Source organism: Podarcis melisellensis (genome assembly GCF_964234715.1).
Source record: "Podarcis melisellensis genome assembly, chromosome: 5".
Taxonomy (NCBI): domain Eukaryota; kingdom Metazoa; phylum Chordata; class Lepidosauria; order Squamata; family Lacertidae; genus Podarcis; species Podarcis melisellensis.
Window position 1 is genome coordinate 15,665,829 of NC_138537.1, and position 22,093 is coordinate 15,687,921.

Genomic DNA, 22,093 nt, shown 5'->3' on the forward strand with positions numbered 1-22,093 from the left:
CTCCTGTATGCAGCTTTGTTTTCAAGACATTTGATCAACTAAAGCAAGCATCCCCAAACTCGACTGTTTTGGGACTACAACTCCCATCATCCCTAGCTAATAGGACCAGTGGTCAGGGATGATGGGAACTGTAATCCCAAAACAGTTGGAGGGCCGAGTTTGGAGATGCCTGAACTGCAGTATTATATTCACTTCACCACTCCTCAAAGTATTTTCCTATGCTTAAGCAATTTCTTTATTATAGTAATCCATTTTACTTAGGTTTTGAACACTCAATGTAAAAGCAAACAAATGTTTTGGCACATTCTGGCTTTTCTCCTTATCTGTACTGTGTTCAAACTTTAACACAGACTATGATCTCTCTGCACACGTGGTTCCCATCCTTCCACCTTCATTAACTATAGTTCTCCTACTCCCAATTAGAAAGCAGCTCTTCTGCATGCTGTTTTTACATTTCATTTTACTATCCTTTATTCTACGGATGGCTTCGTTATTCAACAACTCTCTTTTGAAAATCATTTTTGCAGCTCAAGATTTCTTTACAGCCATCTTCTCTGATCATAAGGAACCTGTCGTTCAAGTCTTTTTTGATGAAACTGCATAAGTGTTAGTGCTGTATGTTGCTAATTATATCTTAGTGTTGGGGGAAAATAATGGCTTATTATAAAAAGGATCAAGTGAAAGAACCTGCAAAAATCATATTACACAATTACCTGCTTTCTGTCTGGAAACAAGAGTGAAGGCCAACAAGAAAAGGATGATTTGAAGCCTGCTCAAAGACATGTTTCTCTGTCTGAACCCAATCAATATCCTATTATAAAAACACACAGAACAGTTGTTTTTGTAATACTTTTGGCTAATATTAATTAACTTGCAACAGATAAGCAGAAATATGATTTCTTGGCTCTTGTAGGCAGACAACGATAATAAGATTCTTAATTATCCTGAAAAAAGTCATACCCATTTCTAAAGTCAAATATTCTGCTCCCATATTCAGCAATTCGTAGGATGCAATTGAATTTTGTTTCCAAAATTATACAACAATGCAATTTCAAAACAGGCTTAAACTCCCCATGGTCTTTAAGTTGCTTATGGTGATAGCTTCCTTTAAATGCATTTATACCATCAATGTCTTTAAGCACAAATAGTTATTTGAGGTTTGCCAATACAGATGTCTATTAAAAGTCTGAGAAATAGTTTAAGAAAACTATCATGTCACAATGCAGAGAGACTAACCCTGAGAACCAAAGATTGTCTTTATACATAAACAGTAAGGGCTCTTCCTGAAAGGTGATTTGGTCCAACATTTCCATATCTTTTAAACTGCTGACAGAGTTTTAATTAGAGGAAAACCTGATTAACTTGTTAAGAACCAAACTCAGAAGTGCCACTCTGAATACAACCAAATTTGATCACAAATTACAGGGGAGTTATCTGACATCTAATATGCCACCATTCATATAAAACAGAATTTAAAGAACAGTTCATTTAACAGAAATACTACTCACCTCATCATCATTTACTAGTTCCTTTTTCACAACTTTCATTGCATAAATGCGCTCAGTCTTCTTTAGCCGAACCAGAAGTACTTTCGCATAACTTCCTCTCCCTATAACTCGAAGTAGATCAAAATCTTGGAGACCCAGACTGGAAGATACTTTACCACTTTCTCTAATACTTGTTGCCTATGGGTAGATGGAAACATTTAAATAGAATTGCCCTGGGTAATACTGTCAGATCTTTGAGAGCTTTTCTGACCTCAAAAATTCTATTAATAATAGGCTGAGCTGCATATGTTGTGTTGGAAGTTACAGGTAAGTTTCTTAGTATTCCAGAAATGCACAGATAACTTAGTAAAATTAGAATACCTCCTTTTCTTCACCAACATGGTCCAAACTTTCATGACTTGAAGGATGATAAGGAATCACTAAAAGTAAAAAAATGTAAATATAATATCAAAATTACAGTACAGGCAAATGCAATTCCTTTCTGCAACTGATTAGAAATTCCTCTTTGCTTTTATGCTTCTAAGATGGTAAACTAGCAAAGTCTGCTAGAACGTCCTACAAATAAATTAATTTTGCTGCATTATCCCAAACACGGCCATATTACAAAGTCATCTTCTGTACATCCGCAGGGAACCACACAGTAAATTACATGAAATTAAATGGGTAGGCAGGGCTGTGCCCGTTCCCTGCAGTTAATAGAACACACTTCTAAAGATGGTTTTATATAGAGATCACAAATAAATGATTCATTTAAAGTCAGTGAAGAATATACATTTTTGCTTCTTGCTCACAGTAGATTTAAAAAATAGAAGATTGTATTCAACACCACCATTCTGCTCATGAAGCATACTTTTGCCTGCATGATGGAACTTCCTCTACCTTGAACCCTCAAAATCTGTTCCAAAAAAGTCCTGCTGTATAAGTGGAACATGCACGGTGATGGATAAAACCCAGAAATTATTATGCAAATGTTGTTGTTTAGTCGTTTAGCCGTGTCCGACTCTTCGTGACCCCATGGACCAGAGCACGCCAGGCACTCCTGTCTTCCACTGCCTCCCGCAGTTTGGTCAAACTCATGCTGGTAGCTTTGAGAACACTGTCCAACCATCTCGTCCTCTGTCGTCCCCTTCTTCTTGTGCCCTCAATCTTTCCCAACATCAGGGTCTTTTCCAGGGAGTCTTCTCTTCTCATGAGGTGGCCAAAGTATTGGAGCCTCAGCTTCACGATCTGTCCTTCCAGTGAGCACTCAGGGCTGATTTCCTTAAGAATGGATACGTTTGGTCTTCTTGCAGTCAATGGGACTCCCAAGAGTCTCCTCCAGCACCATAATTCAAAAGCATCAATTCTTCGGCCATCAGCCTTCTTTATGGTCCAATTATGCAAATAAGAAGCACTAATTCATTTTTTTGGGGGGGTCACATTTGGTCCTTTCAATATAATTACAGAAAGCACTGTTCTTACCTGGTTCCATGTTATCAAGATGCACTGATGAAGGATCCATAGACTCCTACAAAAAGTCAAAGAATAAGATTACAACTTTTCTGTTTTCTACAAGGAGCTATGTCATTGTCTCAAATTGCAAAACTGGCAGTCTAAATCTAAGATTTCAATCCTATGCCCTTGTACGTCGGAGTAAATCCCACTAAACAGAGTAGGGCATTCTTCAAAATAATTAATGCACAGACCAGACTATATAAATCTTTGATCAGAAGCCACAAGGTCTGGTGCAAAATTTAAGGGCCTCACAATTTTTGTGTTTCATTATTTGAAACACAAATTCAAAATTCATTCAAAATAATTGTTGTTGTTACTTAATAATAATTACCCACACTTCACAGTAAGGTCTGAACAGTAAAGCAAACCAGCTGTGTTATATTTTAGTGAGGCAACGTCAGATATCAAAACCAGAATCAAAGAAGTGAAAGTCGAATGTGGCATTCAGCTTTTGTGCTCTTCCAGTTTCTCCATCTGTACAAATTTATCAGCTTGTCAAACAAAACCGCCCCCCTCACCTCCCCCAGCACACTGGTCTGGAGGTTCTCCAACCCCCAGAGCCTATTTTGGGGATATGGGGGGAAGCCCCATTGCATGTGGAAGTCTTAGCACAGGGCTTACACTAATGGGGCATGTTAGGCTAATCCCACCCCTGGTCCCCATCACAGTCTTAGTAAAACCATTATGTATACTTGTGTATTTATATGCACATTGGAGAAGGTTATAGGTATCAATATCACTTACTTGTGGTAATGCGTGTCGGCCACATTCTATGCTGACCAGTTTGTGACATTTTTTGTGAACGAGGAGTTTACAATTGATGCATTTATATCCCTGGCGTCCCAGTCCCCATATCCTATCAGTGCAGATGGCACAATGAGCTCTCTGAAAAACAAACAGGCAAATGACCATTAACTAAGAGTATCTAGATATTCTCAAACTACGACATATGCAATAGGGTAAAGGTAAAGGTAAAGGTACCCCTGCCCGTACGGGCCAGTCTTGACAGACTCTGGGGTTGTGCGCCCATCTCACTTAAGAGGCCAGGGGCCAGCGCTGTCCGAAGACACTTCCGGGTCACGTGGCCAGCGTGACATCGCTGCTCTGGCGAGCCAGAGCCACACACGGAAACGCCGTTTACCTTCCCGCTGGTAAGCGGTCCCTATTTATCTACTTGCACCCGGAGGTGCTTTCGAACTGCTAGGTTGGCAGGCGCTGGGACCGAGCAGCGGGAGCGCACCCCGCAGCAGGGATTCGAACCGCCGACCTTTCGATCAGCAAGTCCTAGGCGCTGAGGCTTTAACCCACAGCGCCACCTGTGTCCCATGCAATAGGGTATCTACTCACAAAATACCACACTGAAAATTCTGGTAACCTGTTGCTCTGAAGTTATGGTTAAAGTAAATAGCTCACAAGTGCTCTTTTTGTGTTGTTTCTGGCTATCTCAGGGTAAAATTATGTTCCCCACTACATACATTTAAAATGCTCAGTTTTGTTAATTTGGTTTTTTAAAAAAATATTTCTCCCCCTCTCTATTTATTCTCTGGCTTTGTGACTATATACACATTTTTATAATGCAATGACGAGATAACCAATCTGATTAAATGATAATATATATAACAAATTCTGAGCATAAAAAATACCCAATTTTAAGTTTTGTTGAATCTCTGTAAAACAGCACCTCCAATACCCATCTCACTGAGTTGGTTCAAAAGGATACAACTGCCAGTGGTTATCAAAAACTACTGACAAAAATATCAAGTAAGAACAAAACTGTTTTACTCCCTCTATTCACCTAGTGATGAAGGTTATCTAGCAGAGCTACAAAGGCTTATTCAGTCCCATAAGCATGTCTGAAGCCAGATTAAAATGGGTCAAGATAATCAGTTTCATCCAAGAGTGCCTGATATGATATGAAGTTGGTTTAATACCCCTGGCTTCTTTTTGCAATCACAGTTTCCTGCTTCAGTTAGAATAGGAAAATATTATTTAGAGGCTTCCATGACTGACTGCTTATGTTGTGAAGGGACAAGTCAAAGGGGCTGCATGCATCAGGGAAATGGTGGCTCATCTCCTGGGTTATTAAACAGAAATACGCTTGTCTCAATGTGGTGGTTACTATGTGTGAAGCACTTTGTATGTTATAAAGCACTATATAAACGTTCCTTGGTTGTCAGGATCCTTCATTATCCATGATCGCCGGACTCATCTGTAGGGTACACTGTACTAACAAATAAGGGTGCCCAATATTCTGTAGAAGTTGGGCTTTAAATACAATGCTTTGAAATCCCAGCATAAACACTCAAGAGCAAAGCTTTCTCCCATTTAAAGGACTTAGCACATTTTTAAAGCAGCACATTTAGTTGAAAACCACAGGGTGCTCAGAAATAAACAGTCCTACAGATGAAGTTTTATTATATGGAAAACTAAATAAACTCTGATTGGACTTGCAGCTGACAAAGTAAATTTGATCTTTTAAGGTCTATTTCCTAATTATCAGTACTTATATAAAAAGGCATTTAATATCTCAGGAGGACAAAGTCCATTTCGAAAAGGTGATACTTATTAAGAGAGGTTAACTACAAAAGAAAGAGCAGTCTCAGCAAAGTCTATTAAAACCTACCCTGTTGAATCGCTTGGCTTGGAAAGTGTGACCATTTGCACAATAGAGCTTTCGCCATCGCCGTGCACCTCGACGATAAATAGACTCTAGGGGGAGAAATTAGAAACAATCACACAAAAACTCCAGAAAAGGCTGCTTGCTTTGTCCCTAGCTATCAAACTGAGCCCAGTTTCAAGAATTATGCAAGTCAAGCATATGTAAATAGATTACCCAAATATTTAACAATTACTTATTTATAAATTTATAAATTACTGTATTTATAAAGGTTTTTACTCTTGTGTATCACATAATCTCAGTAAGCCTTAAAACTGGCCTTGAAGGTTGGCTAGCGTTTTTATCCCCATGTTATGGATCCTGGGTGTAAGCATAATTGTATGATAGTTACCAGCTTGCCTATCACCATCAGTAACACCACAGGTAAAGTGAGATTTAAACTGGAGTTTCTTGGGTCACAGTTTATTTGATTAACCACCACACTGTACTCCCCAGTCAGTCATAAAATTGAAAGTTATGTATATTTTTAATTTAGGTAAAATTCAGGGAGGCTCGTCTGACACCTTCATTACATATTTTTAGATGGCAGGTGAAAACAGTTCTTAATAACCAGTCCTTTGTCTCATTAACATTCTATGGCTTTTAAATGTGTTTGTAGAATGAGGTTATTTGTTTTTGTTTTATTATCTATTTTCTGTTCTCATTTTGATTTTTATGCTGTGAGATCTTTGGATGAAGAGTGGTATATTTATATTTAATAAGTGTAAACAAACAACTCACTCCAAAAACAAAAACACAACAAGGATCCAGATTTTAAAAATATGATAACACTTCATATTTCAAATAATTATACTTACTATCTTCCCCTGGACAGGGCATTCCAGGCCTTTCTGGTACACAAGGAAACACTGGGGGAGGGGGGGAAAATCAGTAATACTACATTAGCTATTATTTTAATGATATGTGAAAAAATAAAATATGCATCAGAAAACAGTGCCAAACTGCTTGGTTGCATGAGCAGTGGCCCTAAGTTACAAAGGAGAGAATTGAGCATCCAGTGACATCTAGGGCATATGCAGGCCACATATACGAAGTCACATTTCAAAAGCCATCTCCAAATGTGTTTCTAAAGAACTCATTTCAATTAAAAATGGATCACATAAGTGCATCAGAACGGTAATTAGCATTCATATAAAAATAAAAACGTTATCCATGGCATTTATATTTCTCCCACTCAACTTCCTACTAGCAAGAAGTGTAAAATCTGTAACGATAGTTGTTTCAAGTACAACAGAACTTTACTAGCACTAACTTTATTAGCACTAAACAAAAAACTAATGAGGAAAGCCTGTGTGTTCTCCACTCCTCAAATCAGGAGTGGATGTGCCAAAGTGATGTCTAGTATAGTTAAAAATATTTTTGTTTATTCCCTCCCCGGAAAACCTTTTGCATGGTAAGAAGGCAGGTGGACAAATATGGTATGTACAACAAATATCCCTAAACAAGGGTAACTTGCTCCTTCAGTCTTTGCACACAAGTTAAGTGTTTTTTAAAAAACAAAGCTGATGAACATTTAAATATTAAAATAGAGGTCATTCATGCAGGCTGAAGAATATGTTCCTTCCTTCCTTCCTCTCTGTCCCTCCTTCTTTCATGCATGCAAGCACACACACACACACACACACACACACACACACACAAACAGTATTATACCATGTTACCATGTATTAGGAGTTCTGAATCTTTGTTTAGTTCATACAACCGAAAAGCTTCTTCCAATTCCAGCTGAGAAGAAACAGTACATGGATCCCCTAGAAAGAAATGAATTCATTCAATGAATACAACTCAACTTGAGTCAAGCTGCTCCTTAACATATTCCTACAACCAAGGGTAATATTCTCTTTAGAGTTCTTGATTATGTCAGCTCATGTTTCAGAGAGACTACCTAATTGCTTTCCAATCTAAAGAAGGAAAATTATGAATTGTTTATTTTTAAAATATTTTGACTTAAGCCTAGCAAACAAAATCTGTCATTACACCCCCACATTTACTGGATAAACTAAATATGTGCCAATTTTCCTCTAAAAGTATGTTTCTTGTAGTTGCATTAGCATATCAGATTGACAATATTTTCTATGATAGAGTGAGTCTTTTAAAAAGAATATAGTTCTCGAGAAACACTTTCCTCCTCCCCACTCCCATCCTTTGAGATTTATAGGTGCGGATTTAATCTATTTTATATGCCAATAAAAGAAGCCATAAACAAACTTTGCAAGGCTTACATTCATGGAGGATATGGGCTTCCAATGGTTACTCGTTATGATGGCTGTATACTACCTCCAATCTCAGAGGCAGCATGCCGCTTGAGGAACAAGAAGAGGAGAAAACATATGTGCTTATGCCCTGCCTATAGACTTCCCATGGGCATCTGGCTGGCCACCAGAAAAAACAGGATGCTAGACTAGATGGGCCATGGGCCTGATCCAGTAGGGCTTTCTTTGTGTTCAAGGCTGGCTAAAGTTATTCTCACAGCTACACAAAGAATAACTAGCTTTTTTTCAGAGCCATTTCACACATTAAGATTTTTACATGCAAACATTTAATGACTGTAACAAACACGTTTGCAGACATGTATGCATGCTGAAGGTACGCGGGTGTCGCTTTGGTCTAAACCACAGAGCCTAGGGCTTGCCGATCAGAAGGTCAGCGGTTTGAATCCCCGTGATGGGGTGGGCTCCTGTTGCTCGGTCCCTGCTCCTGCCAACCTAGCAGTTCGAAAGCACTTCAAAGTGCAAGTAGATAAATAGGTACTGCTCCGGCGGGAAGGTAAATGGTGTTTCCGTGCGCTGCTCTGGTTTGCCAGAAGCAGCTTAGTCATGCTGGCCACATGACCTGGAAGCCGTATGCCGGCTCCCTCGACCAATAGAGCGAGATGAGCGCCACAACCCCAGAGTCGGTCACAACTGGACCTAATGATCAGGGGTCCCTTTACTTTTATGCATGCTGAAGAGTTGTGATTGAGAACAACTTCTTGTTGAAAATATCAGCAAACTCAGATTTACAGATACATAATACTATGTGAGATGGTTCTCTTGAGATGTAATGGCTCTCTTTTACCAAACTTCACAATTTCTGTAAAAAATATCTTTTTCGCCATCCTACATACCATTTGTATATTTGGGAATTCATCCTAAGTCATTTGAGATACAACTGGCACCCAAAGCTAAAGGACATCTCTTCCTTTGTACTGTGCTCAAAACTGATTAAACAAGGCCATCTAAGACAGACACTGAATATTGCACAGAAATGAATTGTAGCAATTAAAGAAGAGAGTTTTCATTCAGGGATACTAAGAACAAACCTGTTTTTCTTCAGCCAAGCAAAGAAACAATTGTGGTACAAGTTTAGCAAAACAAAGAACAAAAAGGAAAAGAAATGTGGGCAGGTGTTCTTAGGTATGCCTGAGGATATTTAGTGCTTACCAGAATTAATGTTTACTTTGTATAACAATGATTCTAGGTGTGCCAAGGTTAAAAAGTTGCCTGCTCCACCTCACCATCTCAACAAAATCCTTACTTTCAGAATGACGGAAACAGGAAGAACAGTCAAATGAAGATGACATTGTGCTCTTACACTCCAGTATGAACACATCATCAATGACTCACAACCTACAAAACCATTACATTAAGTGTAACACATCAGGTATGCGGACTCATGGGTGTGTTTATTGTTCAACCCTACAATCTTAGTTTTGTTACAAAGCTTAAGACTCTAGCTCTCATGAGTGCAAAGAAGTGGGAAAATATGGAAGCAATGGCTGCAATCCAGTCTGGTGTCTAGGTCACTTTCACCAATGCAAATAAAGAAACTCAACGATAGTATACTTTCAATTCACATAATTTCTCTACTGAACTAGGAACTCTGAACTGAGATTAAATACCAGGAAGTTTACATTGCAAGTCATTTGGGAAAATAAGGAACTTGTTTTGCAGCTTTCCAATCCTGTAATTTTATTTGCATGTGTTTTCCCTGGCACACTCTTTCTCTATACTCCCCCTCAAAACTTAACTGTGGTACATTTCTGCGGCAGCTTGAGCTAATGATTTTATTATAACTTACTAACCAGCACACAGGAAAGCTTTTTTCCTCTGCAGGCAATAGTTAAAAAGTTTGCTATTTTGGAAGAATAAGTGACCTATAACTAAGGAAGGCATTTCTTGAAAATGCATTTACATAAGACACAATCAAGACACATGACAGAAACAGCAAAAATCAATACCAAAGCTTAGGAAAGGAATATGATCTTTCTTGGTTCATATTACATATAATTTGGTGACAATGAACTAGATTAGCATATCAAATTTACTGCCCTAAAGAACAGAGAATCTTAAAACTTCTCACTTTATACAGTACTAAGATGTCTCGAGTTCTCCTTCTCCATGTTTATAGTTGGAATGCTCTGAAAACTGACATGCCTACATCTGACACATGAAAGAGTTCAAATAGACTGCTATGGTCTTTCTTTCTTTCTTTCTTTCTTTCTTTCTTTCTTTCTTTCTTTGCTGGCAAATAGAGGCTGCAGATGAAATGAAATGCTTTCTACTTTGGTCCTGGGAAGTAAAGCTGGGATATTAGGTAGAAGCAGTGATTTTTTTCTTGAAAAATGTTTAGGGGTACTCTCATTTTCCAACTCATATTGAAATACTGCCCCTTAATGAGGCCAAACTTAGATTCACAAAATGTTTAGGGGTAAGTGTACCCCTGCGTCCCCCCGAGAAAAAAGCACTGAGTAGAAGATACTAGTATTTTATGAAGTAGTTCTGCTTTGTATCATCTTACCTTCTTCATCGATCCACTTCATGGTAAAAAGCTGTTCATTATCAAAGGCGCACATGTCTCGAACTTCGTTACACAATCCCTCAAAGGAGATGGAAGGTTCAAAGTAGGTTATCATAATGTCACTGGAAAGAGTCCAAACAAATAGTCTATTAATTTCAGAACTAAGGACCTATTTATATTGCATCAACTCTATTTGCTTCTATCTGTCAATGCACATGCATTCGTTTACCTGTGTGTTTGAGTCTTGAATGCATTATTCTTAATGTCTATCCTGCTATCTAAGCCAGGCCTGATACAAAAGTTCAGTTTCTAAGCAACACACCAGCACATGTCTGAAAAAGAACTTCTGTTTTATATACCAACCTCAACTGTTAAGGTGTTCGTGATTTCTACAACACTGCTTGTACCACAGAAATAGTTAGCAGCCTAACCAGACTATCATTTTCCCTTAACTAATTTGATTCATGGCATCATTCAGGTTTTAGAAAGTAATACTTGGTATTTAATGAGACTATAGAAAAGTATTTCCCATAAAATGTGGATACTTAGCAACAGTTCGTAAGAGACCCATACAAATTATACATGCTATATTTTTCTCATGCTCTAAGTACCCTACATTTTCAAGTCTGATGAAACAAATTCATGGCTACACAGTTCATACTTGAGATGCAGATTGTAATCACAGAAGCATCCAAAAAGGCAAATTTTGTAGCAATGGGTGACTTCAACTACCCTCACACAGACTGGATTCATATGTGTTCCAACCATTGTTGAGAAATGCAAATGTTGAACTCAGTGAGAGATGTTAAGTGTTGTTGAACCAATTGGGAGATGTGACCACAGTGTTATATTAAATATACATGTAAATGACCAATTGGCAAGAATATCCCATACAGTGACATTTTAAAGTCAACTTTAAACATGGGATGGATTCTATCTCTTCTGTTCTGGGCTCTGAAAGATATGGCTTTCTGATGGCTTGCAAGAATCACATTATAAAACACTTGTAACAAATGTGAATAATATTGCAAAATATGTCCTTGGAAGTTTTTTGTGTGTGTTGGCAGTGTGCTGCTAAAAGAGGGACAATGAACTGTGGCGAAAACACTAGCAGTCTTGCTGGGTGTGTAAGACTGTTGGTCTTGCTAGGATTTGGAATAATTCAGCAGATTTGGCAGTAGGATAGCTATGGCATAAATTGAACAGAGCTTAGTTTCTAACTAAGTTCTATTGAACTGGTTGGGGTTTACTAATCAGAACAAACTTTACAAAATCTGGTAGCCTCTATATTTCCTTCTAAACATATCTCTTATTGCAAATAGTTTTTAACTTTTAAAAAGGGGCTTTAAAATCTTATTATTTATTATTACAATTATCTCTCACCTTTCCTTCAGTGAGCTCCCTCTTCATTTTGTCTTCACAACAACCTTGAGACTTAGGTTAAGCTGTCAATTTATGCTAACTTACTCATGTATCAAACCATGGTCTGTTATCTCTGAGCCAAGTCTGGCTATACACCATGATAGGTTTGTGTTGCATTAAAATACAGTGGTACCTTGGGTTACATACGCTTCAGGTTACATACGCTTCAGGTTGCAGACTCCGCTAACCCAGAAATAGTGCTTCAGGTTAATAACTTTGCTTCAGGATAAGAACAAAAATTGTGCTCCTGTGGTGCGGTGGCAGCAGAAGGCCCCATTGAGTGAAAGTCAATCACCTGGTGAACTTGTTTATTAATTTGACTATTCCACAGTAATAATTAGCAACAATTTATAATCGCATTCAGCTAGAATAACAGTATCAGCTTTAGCCCAGTTTAATAGGCATGAGTTATTTGCCATTGCTTTCTCTCCACAGACTGAAACCAAGCCATATACATAACACACAGGTCACCACAGTTCAAGAAACCACAGTCAAAAGACTATGGTTCCACGTGAATTAGAAGCATGATGGTAAACACTCCTACTGAGCCAAGAAACAAACCAGATCTGGCTTGTTGAGGTGTCTGAATGCAGGCTTGATGTTTTCCCCCTAACAAGCCATGAGCCTGGTTTCAGATGTCACAACAAGTGGGACTCTGGCTTGTTTCTCAGTGGTGCAGCAGCAGCAGCAAATGCAGAAGAGAAGCAGAGTGAGAAATTTTGAGCAGCATACACAAGCATGCTGGTTTAATGTGACATACGAACTGGGCTATTATGATGTGCTAAAATAGCTAATGCAGTTGGCCATAATAGTAGATTAGAAAGGAGCATTCTTGTGTAGCAACAATGTACAAATAAACAGCATGTCAGAATTGAATGCATGTAGCATCTTGCAAAGCACACATTATCTGCTAAAGTCTGAGGAGAGCTGTACAACATATATTTGACAAGCATGTTGTAAGCATAATTGGTGATAGCCAGACTCTGAACCCAGTGAAATCCATGGACTTCTGTATTTAAGTGCATTGAGCTCAATATTTGTACACAGATTATGACTAACACTAGTTATCATCCAAAGTATTTAATATTGTAAGACTTAAGGTTTAATCCTGATCATTATAGGCCAACCATCTCTGGGGGAAAGATGGCATCTTTTGTTGTAATTAATTCCACAAAACGTAATTCCAGTTTGTTAACCTATTTATGCAAAGATCATGAACCAACACCCTATGTGACTCATTTTAGCTCCAGATGTACTAATCTGCCATAGACTGCATTTATAGTCCCAGGTGGAAGTTAACAGAATATCTGAAGGAAAATTTCCCATGTATTAGTGACCTCAGTTACAAAACATCTTAAGTTTTCAATTTGCAAATGACATTATGCTACTCTTGCCTGACATTTTAAGATCAACAGCATTAAATATCCAACACACAAAACAGATGTCTAAACAGTTTTTAAACAAAGTTTAAACTGATCTCACTCTAGAGACCAACACAATTGTAAAGCACCAAATATATGTGTTTCAGACTAGAAATCTTAGGCTGTTATATTCAGTGTGCAGAGTTTCTAAATTTCCTTCCAGTTAAGAATTTCGGGTGAAGATAAAATCATAGAATCACAGAATTGTAGAGTTGGGGTCATTAGGGTCATCTCTTCCAAGCAGGAAGGTTTTGCACAATGTATTGCTTGAACCCAGGATCCTGAGATTAAGATTGTCATGCTCTACCAACTGAGCTATTATCCAATTCTGCCATTTTTCAAATAGAAATAAATAATTTTACAGTGAACACCACCTGTAAGTATTCCTCTATATTAGGAAGAAGGTCTTGTCTGGCATATTATATTAAAAGTGTAGCTCTAACCATATCTACTAGAAGTCCTATTGAAATCAAAGGACTTTATCCCCAGGTGTAAGTAGGGTTAAAATTGCAGGCTGAGCTTAGTGAGCAATGGTGAGAGCATTTTCACAATAAGAGTCCCTCCTTAGAAAGCCTTTGCCTTTTTTTGTTTGCTCTTCTTGACTTGACATGTTTGCTTACTTAACCTTCCACTTGTTTTAGAAGAAAATGTTTTGACTCTATGGTTAACTAGAAATAAAAACTTTAAAAATATTTCTTTCAAGCCCCTTTTGTTACGAATGAGGCAAATGCAAGTGTTCTTAGTTCTCTAATTCTCGAAGTAGTATTATTAAAACACTGAAGTTCTGTAGTGATTGTGTGATGTGGTCAAGAAGTGCTTTCCTCTATCTTGTCTGCCAGATAAGGCATACAGTTCTAAGAAAGCTATCTGGGAAAGCCTACTGTGAATACAGAGGTTTATAGTTACCTTAGTGAGAGCCCTAAAAACAGATTCCTACTTAAACTATGATTACAAGGACAGCGACAAGCTTGGTCTTAAAGCTGAAAGGTTAATTCAGTAAAGTTCTAATAAAGCTAATTTTTATCATCAACAAAAGCAGTACTATAAATTTAAGAGGTCACTAGACTTTTTATTTAAAATATTTATACAGGAATATATCCAACATTAGTTCTACTCATAATAGAGCTAAGTCAGTCATTGGGTAAAACCCATACACACTGCCTTGCAACCTAAATTCTCAAGGAAGCTAGAGACAGGAGCACATTCCACAAATATTTACTTCAGTTACCATAAACTGTATGTTCAGAGACAGAAGAAGGAATGCACATTAACCTTCTTTTAACTAGTTAATTTTCCTAAATAAAATCTAAACAACTTCCATAACATAATTAATTTTTAATCCCAGCCTGTATCTGTATTGTATTTGAAAGCCTTTCATAAATGGAAAGTGATTCATAAATGAAATGAATGAATGAATAACTTATATGCAATTAGAAAACATAAGAACATTTTTATTTTACCACAAGAAACTTCTTCCCTTAAAAACAAAATGTTGAGTATTGTCTTTCATTTCAATAAATTTTATCATTTTTACAGTACTCAAATAAAGATTCCAATTAACTTTGAAGTAGCTCTACTTCTGTCTTCTTTATTTCATTACAAAATGTGTTAATTTGTCTATAATGCCCAAATCCCCTATCTTAATAAACTAGCACCACAAAAAATAGCTGCAGTAAAATTTTAAGACACCACTTATTTGCACACTCAAGGAACTGGCCCCTCCATATAGCATTGGATCAAACATAATTTCCTAACAGAATTTTATATTAACCATGAATTTAATTTTCTCCCAATACTAGACCATTCCCACCATAAATGGTAGTGATCTCCATTAAAAAAACAACAAGTAGAAGTAGAAGTATAGTTTCTGTCTACTTTATTTATCTATGCTAGAGTTAAGAACCACCTTGTTATAGTTTTATACCACTTGTTCCTCATTATCAACATCCAGAGATGTAAGACAATGAAGCTGAGCCACATCAATGGCCAGCTGATCAGAATACAGTGGTGCCCCGCAAGACGAATGCCTCGCAAAACGAAAAACGCGCAAGACGAAAGGGTTTTTCGGTTTTTGCGTCGCTTCGCAAGACGAATTTCCCTATGGGCTTGCTTCACAAGACGAAAACGTCTTGCGAGTTTGTTCGCTTTTTTCCTAAAGCCGCTTGAAGAGGCGCAGTTGCGACGGACCGTGCTTCGCAAGACGAAAAACATCGCAAGACAAAAAGACTCGCGGAACGAATTAATTTCGTCTTGTGAGGCACCACTGTAACACACACAACTGGACACAGTCTTGTTCAGTTGAGTACGCAGGTCTGACTCTTAAATATCTATTTTATTTATTTATTTATTTAAATTATATACTGCCCTTCATCTGAGGATCGCAGGGCAGCTTACAGGATAAAAACACAAAAATACTAGTCCTTTAAAGCAGAAAGCTAGCAAACCACACGCAAATTAAGCAGTAGAATGGCCATTACTGTCAATATTTCCTTCGAGACCCTAGCCCTAAAGAAAACAGCACAACTGGAAGACAACAAGGAGTGGCAGAAAAACAAAGTGGTCATCCTCCAATAATTAGCTAAACCTGCCTCCATTCGTCCCATGTTTTGCAATATATAATCACTGGACATGGACTTACTGCTTAGCCTTAGGTTAATAATGCAGAACAAAAATGATCACACTGTTGAGAGCTCTGAGCTTTATCTTTATTTGAATTCCACAGACCTACTAAGCAGCAGGATTTTAATAGTTATCCAAAATATCCAAGTGTAGGGAATAGAAGCATATTAAAAAAATAAATCTTAGAGAAAGCCTATTTAACGACTAAACCTAGTTGACCAGGAACCTGTATCAGGATACACAGAACCAGCTGTGCGATGAAACCTGATGCTGCCAGGAGATGTTCACGGAATAAAACTTCATCCAGTTACCACTGTCTGAAAAAATGTGATTATTTTTCTCAAAACAGCAGCTGAAAGCAGACATGAGTGTGTTCCATGACGCATACATTTTTCTTCAAAACTGTGAACAGGCAAAACATAGTTTTGTGGTCCACAGTATCTAGTTGCTTTTTTAAATTAAAAGGGTGTCCCCACTTGTAAAGCAGGGCTGTTATTGTTTATTCTAAACACAAGTATTTTTTTAAAAAACCAGATTGGCAAGTGTCATCATAGAATACACATTACTGGACTCTCACAATGAGAAATGCCCTTTCTAATACTATACCTGCTATAAGCTGTTTTGAGTCCCTGTCAGGAAAAAAATGTGGGATATAAATAAATATTATAATGATGATGATGATGTACAACAAAAACAAATAATTGATGCTCTCCAGAACTAGTTTATTCATTTGCCAATTTAATCAATTAATACTAAATGCATTTAATACAGGGCAGGTATTGGAGTAAAACGATGCCCATGAACACAAGGACAGCAAAAAGGGGGAAATCATTCACTAAAAAAACACAATTTAGGGCAGGTACTGAAATTGTATTGGCATATTTAAGATGAAGAAATAGTATTTCATCAGTCTACATAATTAGTTAATAGAACTCACTAGCCCAGATGTTTTATTTAAGTACATTTATATTCTACCCATGCCACTTCTAGAAAAATGAAAAAAACATAGAGAGTGGCATATTAAAAAATAATCAAAAGATCTCGGAGCCTTACACTATACATTTGTGTACTTTGGTTTTGCAGAATATGAACGTCACATGGGCTTTACCAATAGCAATTAGTAAATGGATTTGATGAACACAATGAAAGTGAATTTACTGAAACCCATCAGCCCAAACATATACCGGTACTGTGCTCAGAAAAAGATCCCTCTAATCATCATAATCTGTAAATCAGAAACAGAGGGTGCTTTACTGCAGAACTTGCATGTGACCACAGACAGTTTTGGACTGCTTACCTAGTAAGATAAAGTATAGCTGGCCCTATAATATGAAAGTAGGAGTAATACAAAGGGTTCATAATTGGAAGGGTCTGTTTCAGTCTTCACCTAGTCCTTTAGATGTTGCTGGCCAACTGTCAGGGATGATAGTCCAACATCATCTTAGAAGGCATCAGGTTGGGTAAAGCTGGTCTACTTGAACAGCTTCTGAAAACCCTGACAAGAGTAAAATCCTCTTAAAAACAATCTCATCATGTGAGATCTAGCCAGCAAATCATCTTAACTCCTTGTGTCACAATAACTGATACTTCTAAGTATTAAGTCAAACATTCAAGAATTATCTCAATTCTCAAAGATTCCTGCATTGCAGGGAGTTGGAATAGATGACCCTTGGGATCTCTTCCAACTCCACAATTCTATGATCCTAAAGTGGGATAGCAACTTCTCTTTAATCAACCACAGATCCCCAAACTCTGGGGTATGAACACCTTTGTTACACAGCTGTGAGAACAATGGCTAAAAATTGAAAGTGAAATCAATACTAGAATCCTTTCTACCTAACCAAAATGTTCTTAAATACTCAGTGTTATTATAAGTATACAAAAATTGACCGTATTCAAAAGAAGCAAATTCCTCCCTTTCCAACTTTAGTTCTAGGGAGAGGGAAACAAACCAAACCAGGGAGGAATGCTTCTGTAGCTTCATGCATGCTGCAATCATGTTCTCCAAGTACTCTGTAGTTACACACCACCCACAGAACTAAATCTTTGTCCAACAACTCAATTCTGTGGTCTTTCTTATACACTGCTACTTACATTATTTTACTGAACCAGTATCTCTACTATTGGCATTGCAAGATACACTAACAGAACTCTAGCAAAGAAAATCTCAAAAATTCAGTTTCAAGAACCAGCTCCTATTCAGATCTATATTAATTTTGATCAGTATTCTCTAGCAAAAGAACTAACCTATTGAAGCTTATCCAGCTTTAAAATATGCCTTTAGTTTTATATGCCTTTTGTATTGTTGAATTTTAATTGTGTTCTTGTTGAACTGTGAAACTGGTCTGCTATTATACGCCCTGGAAATGATGTAATCTGCACTGCAACTATGGGGTGAAGAACAGGACAGATTTTTTTTCTTTAAAAACCAAAATGCCTATGGATTTCCAAGACATGCATCACCTGCAATATATTTTACTGCAGAGAACTGACTACACAGAAAAAGACAACAAAAATTGGGGGAAGGAAGAGACTGTATAATGAACTGCCACATCTACCAAGAGAAATCCAAACATTCCACATTCAGCTGGTATGAAGCATAAACAGAGAACCACAATTTACTGCACCATGCATACTACTGGTAATTCAGCTTATACAGTCTAGCTTCAATCCGTATTCCTAAATTTGCTAATGGCCCCTTATTTTCTGAGTTAGCCCTCTATTTCAAAAGATGGCACAGATTCCATCCACTTCCTTAAATACTTTCATGAAGCTCTACACTCCCACAGCTTCAGTGCTTCATTTTTGGAATTCTGATCTCTGCATGCTTCTCTCACCCTATGAGCAATCCTCCTACTCATGGTTTCCCCTCCCCCATAACAATACAGCACTCTCTTGTATCTCACAGATGCATCCTGAGCAGTGAACATGAGACACATCACCTTACTGTAGAATCATTATTTGTTCCCCATGCTAGGCGCAATAAATCTTACCTTTTCCCAACCTTCTTCCCCCAGTAATTAAACCCACAGTGCCCATCCCATAATAACTGTAGCTACAATTTCCATGCCTAGATAATGTGCTGCCACCCAACCTCTCATAGCTACCCAGCAGATAGACGTCAAAAGTGTGCAAACCCCCTCACATTGGCAGCAACCTGCATCTCATTCGATACACTTGAAATTTACGCCACTGGCCATTTCCAATTCCTACAGACTCTCTTCCAATGTATCTTTAATCCCTGAATCCTCCACCTTGTGAAAGATTTGCCTACCATGTGTGTAGCCCATTTCTTCCCTATCCCTAAAAGGACTCTGCTCCCCCACCTTGTATCTCGCCCCAGCCAAGCTGCTGGATCACAGCTCCTTTCGTCCTCGATCACTAGCCATACTGGCTCTGGATAATGAGAGCTGCACCTGGACAACACCTGGAAATCCAAGGCTGCGGAGGGGACCAAGCATCCAATTTGGAGAAGCATTCAATGTCCAACCGCACTCGGCCATATGTCACCAAGCAGGGCAGGGAGACAACCCTCCTTCCCCGTGTCCTCCACCCCAAGCAACTTGTACGGTGCTTCTGAACAGGAGGGGACCTATGACTGGCAACTTCGCGAAGGTCAGGTCCGACCTTTTCTTCTTTTCCTTCCCCCGAAGCCAGTGGGCTCCGCCTGCATCGTGCGCGAATAAAACCCCACGAATTAAACTGTGTGTGTGGAATAAGAGCTGCTTCCCTCCTGAACCGACAGCTGATCTTTGGGACTGAATGATTTCTCGTAAGGGAGGGCGGCGCGCCTCTGTCACTCCATTCGCCTCATCCTCCCCACAACCCCAGTATAACCCCCTAACCCCCCCCCCCCACCGCCCCACATATTACTCAAGTCTATAGTCTCGTCGGCCTCTTCCCCCCCCCCCGCCCACCAACCGCTTTCCTCCAAGCCAATTACTCACCCCTTGTAAAAAGCCTTGACGCGGACTTGGTGGGCGCTGTCCCCGCCGGGGCCACCAAGACCCCCGGAGCCGCCCCCGCCTCCTCCCAGGCCCGGGAGAGACATGCTGTTCCCGCCGCCGCTGTTGCTGCCGCTCTCGCGCTGAGTCGGCATCGCCCCCTCGCCTTGCCCGGCCCCGCCCGCCGGCTCTGCCAGCCCCACCCCGGAGCTGCGGAAGGCAGAGGAAGAAATGAGGGGGAAGAGCGGGAGGAGGAGAAGAAAAAGAAGAAGAGGAGAGGAGGAGGAGGGAGGGAGCTGCGCGCACCCGCCGCCGCCTCACAACTCTTCCCTTTCCCGCCCGCCCCCAGTCAGCCAGCCAGCCGCCGCTCCCTCCCTCGCGCCGCTCCAACGTACGCTCGGCTCGAGCCGCCTCAGCGCGCGTGCGCGAGGGAGAAGGTTCCGTTCCTACTCCATCCTTCCCACCCTCCTCCTAGAACGCGCCGAGCTCTCCGAGCGGAAGCGACCCGAAGGAATTGTGGGATAAACTATTTCTCAAGACTTATGGGGGGGGTTGGGGGAGAGGGACGACGCCATCTCTTGCGCGCTAGGGGACACCCTGGATAGGTCTGTGCGTAAACGGATGCCATTCATTTTCAAAGGCTGAGAGACTGGGGACAGGCTCGTTGTCTGGCCTGGCCTCGACCCCGGCTTCTTTCGTGCCTAGCGAATGGGTTGTACCACCACGCAAGGGCATTAAATATTGGGCAAAAGGCAGGTAAACGCTGCTGAGTCGGACCTCAACTCCGACACTTGCCATATGAAACCAAAACTTCCGCAGAGCCTCGTTATAGGTTGGTACCGGTCATAGCATCCGGTGGACACTTCCGAGTGCTAGGGGTACCTGCGCCGCGGAGAATTTTGGGTAATGGAGTTTCCAAAGGCAGCTGGCGGGCGGCGCTGTACAAGGGCCAGGTGTTTTGTGGTGCCTGCGCGTTCTGACACTTGCGCCGATTTTACGGCTTGGAGGAGATTTATGACGCTGCGATGCATGAGGACACCAAACAGGGTTATAAACATTTACAAGTATGTGCACAAACGCGTTTAGGCTTGTTTGAGGATTAGGGATTTGTCTTTACCTGGACTGGAAATGTCAGCAGTGCACCTTGGATGAATGAGAAACTGAACTATTAGAGCTCGTTTACAGTAGAAAGCTCTGAGCATTCAATCTTTGGACTTCCCTTTTTTGGATGAAAAAAAAATATGCCAGCAAATGAGCCCCGTATTACTGTATTCCCACTTCAAATCACAAGAAGCAAAACAGTATTTAACAATGCACTCCTATTTTCCTGGTAGTAAGTCCCATTGAACATAGGGATTTACTCCTTTGACTGATTAATATTCTATGGCCTTTTAAATGTGTTTGTGGGAGGGGGGTTATGGGTTTTTATTTTATGAATTTTGTGTTTTCATTTTATATTGTGGACATCCACGTGATCTTTGGATGAAAGGTGGTATACAAATTTAATAAACAAATACAAATTAAAAAAATAGAAAACATGAAGTGAATTGCACTTGATAATCACACAAAAAGGATCTTATGTTACATTGCTGCAAGTTGGGTGTAGACAACCTTTGGTCCTCCAGATGTTACTGAAAGGCAATTCCCATCAGCTCCAACAGCCAATGGCCAGGGATGATGGGAGTTGTAGTTCATCAACATCTGAAAGCCCAAAGGCTTCTCACACCTGCTCAGCCTACCTTAGCTTGAGGACTTTTGCATGAACAGGTAGCACATTTGAGATCATTGACAACCCTTTTTTTAATACCTCAGCTGCTTTTGCAGCTAGCAGTGATCATACTGAATAAATTAAAAGCATCTGCTGCCTTATAGACTTTTCAGTTAGCCCAACTAAACGTGTGCATAATTACAATTTGACTATTATGAAAATATTTCAATTAGTGCTTAGAATATATATATATGAACCACACTAGGCAGCCAGATGCCGCAAGGGAAACTCACAAGCAGGGGTACAAGGGCACACAGTTTGTTTCATTAGCCTGCTGCGAGTTTTACTATTATGTGTTCTCTTATGCACTACTCTCTTATGTCTACTCAGAAGCAAATCCTATTTAGTGAGACTTTCACAGGAGGCAAGTATGTACAGGATTGCAGCCCTGTCTAAAGGGGGGGAGCAAAAACCAGTGTGGTGTAGTGGTTAAGAGCGGTAGACTTGTAATCTGGGGAAAC

The 22,093-nt window shown here is 39.5% G+C and overlaps 1 protein-coding gene across 1 annotated transcript in view; it reads right to left on the reverse strand.

Annotated features, from left to right (window-relative positions):
• PRKCI (protein kinase C iota) overlaps positions 1-20,034 on the reverse strand; it is a 31,763-nt gene extending 11,729 nt beyond the window's left edge. Inside the window, exons 1-10 of the mRNA XM_081911049.1 lie at positions 19,868-20,034; positions 10,459-10,580; positions 7,341-7,430; positions 6,477-6,527; positions 5,626-5,711; positions 3,747-3,887; positions 2,970-3,015; positions 1,869-1,927; positions 1,509-1,685; positions 714-811 (exon numbers count right to left, since the gene is read on the reverse strand). Coding sequence (XP_081767175.1) covers positions 714-811; positions 1,509-1,685; positions 1,869-1,927; positions 2,970-3,015; positions 3,747-3,887; positions 5,626-5,711; positions 6,477-6,527; positions 7,341-7,430; positions 10,459-10,580; positions 19,868-20,019 — 1,022 coding nt within the window. The 5' untranslated portion in view covers positions 20,020-20,034. The remainder of the gene's footprint in view (positions 1-713; positions 812-1,508; positions 1,686-1,868; positions 1,928-2,969; positions 3,016-3,746; positions 3,888-5,625; positions 5,712-6,476; positions 6,528-7,340; positions 7,431-10,458; positions 10,581-19,867) is intronic.
• Between the last annotated feature and the right edge of the window lie 2,059 nt (positions 20,035-22,093).